At 41.6% G+C, this 6,077-nt stretch overlaps 1 protein-coding gene across 1 annotated transcript in view; it reads left to right on the forward strand.

Annotated features, from left to right (window-relative positions):
* PMPCB (peptidase, mitochondrial processing subunit beta) overlaps window positions 1-6,077 on the forward strand; it is a 30,946-nt gene that overhangs the window by 3,995 nt on the left and 20,874 nt on the right. The window contains exons 4-7 of the mRNA XM_044280160.1: window positions 4,115-4,244; window positions 4,978-5,176; window positions 5,551-5,630; window positions 5,739-5,845. Of these exons, the coding sequence (XP_044136095.1) occupies window positions 4,115-4,244; window positions 4,978-5,176; window positions 5,551-5,630; window positions 5,739-5,845 (516 nt within the window). The remainder of the gene's footprint in view (window positions 1-4,114; window positions 4,245-4,977; window positions 5,177-5,550; window positions 5,631-5,738; window positions 5,846-6,077) is intronic.

A 6,077-nucleotide genomic window follows, 5' to 3' on the forward strand; every position in this document is an offset into this window, starting at 1 on the left:
TTCCAGCCATGGTTGCAGGGTGTTTGTTTTCTGATGTTTCTCGCCTGACATGCCAAAGGCATATGATTAAAGGGAGTCTGTCACCAGATTGTGACCTAATAGACCGCTTACATAGCGCTCTAGCATAGCAGTCTATGATTCTAATGGTACCTTTTGATTCTTGCTTGTGAAGTTCCCCCAAGGCAAAAACAGACTTATTCATATGTAAATTAAGGCTCGCAAGTGCCCAGGGAGGGGTTCACCTCGTTGGAGCCCAGGCTGTTCTGCCTCTTTTCGTCATATCCCCAGCCTCTTCCTCTGCCCGCCCCGCTCTTCCTTTGCGTCCTCCTTCTCTGCAGCGAGATCCCGCTCCTGTGCTATCCATTGCTTGTCCGGGGCATGCTCACTGCGATGCCCATTGTGGGTGTCTCTGGTCCGCCTTCTCGCCGTTGGCCGGCGCATGCGTAGTAGCTACTGCGATGCCGTGCCCACAATGGGCATCGCAGTGCGCATGCCCCGGCCAAGCAATGGATAGTGCAGGCGCGGGATCTCGCTGCAGAGAAGGAGGACGCAAAAGAAGAGCGGGCAGAGGAAGAGGCTGGGGCGGGGATATGACGAAAAGAGGCAGAACAGCCTGGGCTCCAACGAGGTGAACCCCTCCCTGGGCACCTGCGAGCCCTAATTTACATATAAAAAAATTTCAGTTTTTGCCTTGGGGGAACTTCACAAACAAACATCAAAGGTACCATTAGAATCATAGACTGCTATGCTAGAGCGCTATGTAAGCGGTCTATAAGATCACAATCTGGTGACACTCCCTTTAAGCGTAAAATGTGACTCATCGGAGAAGGCACCCCTTTGTTAATCAGTGGAGGTCCAATTCCGATACTGCTGCAAAAATTGAAGCCTTTTCTGCTGATGCAGAGGTGCAGTGACCATCCGTCCGCTTGGTGCTCCTTACGCAGTAGGGTTTGCTGAACTGTTGTCCTAGTCCACGTCTGGTAACTGCATCATTGTGGTGGTGAGCTGCTCCACTGCAGCGTGTTAATCTGCCCTCGCCGACGTTCACCTCTCACATCAATGGCACCTAGTGCTCCGCAGTTTTCCGCAGTCATTTATTCACAATGGTGCCATTTGTCCATTCACGATACACTTTCACCACAGCAGCACGTGAACAGTTCACAAACTGCGCAGTTTCAGAAATAACTGCCGCCCGAAAGCCAACAATCATCCATTCTGATAAATCGCTTCTTTTACCCATGGCCAGGGATATGTTTGCAGACTGCCTATCACACACCATATATACCCACCAAGCCATCTCACGTGTGACTTCCTTCATGAGCTACCGACATCAAAAGTAGGAAGTGGTCATAATAATGGGACTGGACTGTGCAGTTTAATAATTCCCTAAGAAACTTTGTAAAATGTGTTTTTTTTCTTTAAAAAGAAAGTGCCACTGTGACAGTTCTTGTTTTTCTAAGAAACAAACCGCATAGGTCAGACTCTCACAGTAGTGCAGCCCTAGAAGTTATTTAGGAGGACCTGTTGCCTCTCCTGACATGTCCTTTTTACCAATGTATACACTTTAGAATAGAACACCGTATGTGGCTGCGGTGCGACTAAAAAGGGTTCTTCAACCCAATCAATATTCTAAATAGATTCAGTGCACACGCAATTTTGAGTTTTGTAAGTTATTGCTTGTCAAGTGTTTACACACAATTCTTCATTATCCCAGCAGTAGGAATAAATCGTTGTTTCACAAATTATGTTGTTTCTAAGATGAGGCACAATAACAACATTTCGGTCGTAGTGACCTTTTTCAAGTCTTATGTGCGTTTCCTTATGTAGCTGGATATACTGTTTTACTAAATACCTTTATTCCACATGTAATAATAGCTCTGGAGCATCTTTTCTAGGGATAAGCGAATCGACTTCGGATGAAACATCCAAAGTCGATTTGCATAAAACTTCAGTCCAATGCTGTACGGAGCGAGCTCCATACAGTATTAAAATTTATTGGCTCAGATGAGCCAGGGGGGCAGAAAACGCCAGACGGGTGAGTATTCTCTCATTCCCCAAGGCCCCTATTCCTCAGGGCTACTTACCTCCACCTGAGGCCTTAGTTTCGGCAGGTGTCCCTTTCCCGGGGAAGGGGGAGACTTCTGCTTATTCCCAGACTTTCTCTAATGGCTCAGTGTGTTATTCGGTTGTTTCCGAAGAATAATGCCCTAGTAATCTGGTGATTAACCTGCATGTGCATTTGGAAGCTAAGCAGGATGTGTTGTTGATGAGAGTCCAACCTGGTGTGGTAATTGCTCTAGCCCCACCAGCTGCCAATAAGCTCTGCCCCTGCCTTCTGATTAACCCCTTCCTTGCCTCAGTGCTACTGTGCTGAGGAAAGCGCTTCTGGGCTCTCTGCTGAGTCTTGCAGTGCTGGTTATTAGTACAGATGGATGTGGGTACAGTCCCCTTGGGTCTGTTTTGGTTAGAATTGAGCTGTATGTATATAAAAAAAAAAAAAAAAAAAATTATATATATGCTATTTGGTCTGTCTGAGCCTAGTTCCCATGCCATTCTGTAGGCAGAATTTCTTTACCCTACTGCTGGATACATATACGTCCTATAGCGTAAGTACATGGTGGCATACCTACCTTCCTTCCATAGGCGGAGGAATTGCACATGCTCTGGATGCCGTGCAGCCTGTAGCATTACCCTCCTTCCATTAAAAGGTGGAGTAATTGCACGTACTCTGGATGCAGTACTGCCTGTAGCATACCCTCTAGGGTGTTTAATTTTGTAATGGAAAAACTAAAATCTTACATTTTGCAGACTTTGCTTATGTCCTGAGTCTCAGTAATCTAAAATATATAAATGCCAAATTTCAGGAAGATTGGATAATATTTAGGTTTCACACTTAAAAATTACTTAAAATATTATTAAAACTAGACACTAAGATTAATAGGTGTGTTTTAATTAACTTTTGACAGATGCAATCCCTTCTTTTGTTAGCTTAGTGATGCCTTTTCTGTGATGCTCGACTACCCTCAACAAGAATTGTTTTTGTTGTTCATCCCTGACAGATTAGTTCAACTTTTTATCAGAGCAATTCCTTTCTGCGGTATCATTGACCAGCTTAAGAGCGTTCACATGGCTTCTTAGAGAATCACTGCAGTATTCTGTCACGTCGTGGATCCCAAACAATTCAAAGAACGTCTATGTTTTATCAGTTACAAAATGGCTCAGGTCTTTTCCTTCAAAAACTAAGTTTTTACCCATCGTTTCAATTCCTTTCTGCGGTATCATTGACCAGCTTAAGAGCGTTCACATGGCTTCTTAGAGAATCACTGCAGTATTCTGTCACGTCGTGGATCCCAAACAATTCAAAGAACGTCTATGTTTTATCAGTTACAAAATGGCTCAGGTCTTTTCCTTCAAAAACTAAGTTTTTACCCATCGTTTCAATTCCTTTCTGCGGTATCATTGACCAGCTTAAGAGCGTTCACATGGCTTCTTAGAGAATCACTGCAGTATTCTGTCACGTCGTGGATCCCAAACAATTCAAAGAACGTCTATGTTTTATCAGTTACAAAATGGCTCAGGTCTTTTCCTTCAAAAACTAAGTTTTTACCCATCGTTTCAATTCCTTTTTCTTTGCAGGTTTTGGTTTCAAAATTTTTTGTCATATTTTTCTTAAAGGGAACCTGTCACCGGGATTTTTATCAGGGACAGGACTCATCTCAGGTTAATTTGCATATGTATCCAATTTTTATTTTTTATTTTTTTTGCAAGCAGCGTTTTGGTGTCCGTCTCCAGAGTGGAATGGAGGCTGAACAGAGGCAAACTGATGCGTTCTGAGCGGATCCTTAGCCATTCAGAATGCATTGGGGCTAAACTGATCCGTTTTGGGCCACTTGTGAGAGCCCTGAAACGGATCTCACAAGCGGACCCAGAAACGCCAGTGTGAAAGTAGACTACTTTGTACAAATACATGTTCGCCCACATCACTGGCTTGTTCTGGTGTGAAGACTTACGTCTGTGTAGTTGCAAATCGTATTTAAATTTACCGTAGGCTAAACTCAGTATATTACAATAGAAGAAAATAACCTCAACTGTAATTCTATGCTTTTTATTATAGGGAACCAAAAAACGTTCCCAACTGGACCTGGAGCTTGAAATAGAAAACATGGGTGCTCACCTGAATGCATATACATCAAGAGAACAGACTGTGTATTATGCGAAGGCTTTTTCCAAAGATCTGCCTAGAGGTACTTGATAAACTCATTCACATGTGAAGTGCTCACTTACTGACCACAACTTGCTGCATGTTCTTGCTTTGTGTATTTATTTATTTATTTATCATATATATATATTTTTTTTTTATTATTATAATTTTATTTTTTATACTCTTTGCTTGGATTTATGCATACCTGATTCTAAGTGCTTTAGAAAATGGAAATATTGGCTATATATTTCATAAAATGTATAATGTATGAAAAAAAGGCTAAAATGTTTAGAATAAGAAAAAATGATTGTAATGTATTTTTTTTAATATATTATATATATTATTTATACATTTTATATTTTATATGTAATACGTTTTAAGATGACAGTGTTCCATAAAGACAACCCCTTTCATGTGCTCTGCTAACGCATATTGACATAGAGGAAGCCACTGCAGATGGCAGCGTCCGCTCCGGAGGACTTGGCGCTTCCAGGTATTACATGGCCTCCCATTAATTTAAAAGGGTACTGTGTAATACAACGTTTCACTGCAGGGGAAATATGTCTCCAATAACAACAAATGATCACAGGTAACAGTAGCCTCGCCTGATCGGAGGTGGGATATATGTAGAAACAGTTTACGTCAAGTGGAGCTCTACTGTGGATGCGTGGTCATCAAGTGGCTTATTGAATTGGCTGTCAGGATGTAAATAGTGTTGCTGAATTATAGGCGGCTGGACTTCATTCATGTGTTATCGCTTTGGCTCACATTTGCAGCTGTGGAGATCCTTGCTGACATTATACAGAACAGCACCTTGGGTGCTGCTGAGATTGAACGTGAAAGAGGAGTCATCCTACGTGAGATGCAAGAAGTAGAGACTAATCTACAGGAAGTGGTCTTTGACTACCTACATGCAACTGCCTATCACAACACTGCTCTGGGAAGAACTATCCTGGGACCTACTGAAAACATCAAGTAGGTGGAAGTCATAACCCGGCCATAAGTGGCTAGATTTGTCCCTAATCTGATATATTTAAAAAAAAAAAAAAGGGAATTTTCCAGATGGAATAATGTTCAGGTAGCTGCAATTACTGTCAATATGCATTGCTGTACGTGTATTTTCACATATAATAGCCAATCAAATGCCACATATTCAGTAAAGACTGATTCTAGAACCACTTTTAACAAATTTCCATCAGAGGGAAATAGACATACTAATAGGCCTCATTGTATTTTCTGGTAGTATCAATTACAAGTAAGGGTGCCTCTATATCTCTGTTACTATAAATGTATAAATCCTATATGTGACTTGGTGATGTATACTTATTTCAGTTGTCTTATGATTCCAGATCTATAAACAGAAATGACTTGGTTGAATATATAACAACGCATTATAAAGGACCTAGGATTGTTTTGGCTGCTGCCGGTGGTAAGTCTTCTAGGGTAGCCTTCAGTGCCGTATCGCACATATGAAAAGAAACATTATGCGATATGTTAAATTAAGTTGAGTTATGCCTGTAAATATTCTTCTTTTCAGGTATCTCACATGATGAGCTGCATGACTTAGCCAAGTATCATTTTGGTAACCTGCCAGCAACCTATGAAGGAGAGACTCTACCACCGTGCACTTTCACAGGCAGTGAGGTAAGCATTTCTCTCTGCTTCATAATACATCACAATGCAGCCATTCTTCCTTTCAAAAAAAGTTTTGATACAAGGTGATTAAAGGGAGACAAGACCGAATGCTGGCCTTTAGTATTCATTAATGATCTGAAAACTTTACATCCTTTCTGAAATTTAATGGGGTTCTGCACTTTGTTTAACCACCTCAGCCCCCCTAGCTTAAACACCCTTAATGACCAGACCACTTTTTACA

This window comes from Bufo gargarizans, chromosome 2 (genome assembly GCF_014858855.1).
Source record: "Bufo gargarizans isolate SCDJY-AF-19 chromosome 2, ASM1485885v1, whole genome shotgun sequence".
NCBI classification, from domain to species: domain Eukaryota; kingdom Metazoa; phylum Chordata; class Amphibia; order Anura; family Bufonidae; genus Bufo; species Bufo gargarizans.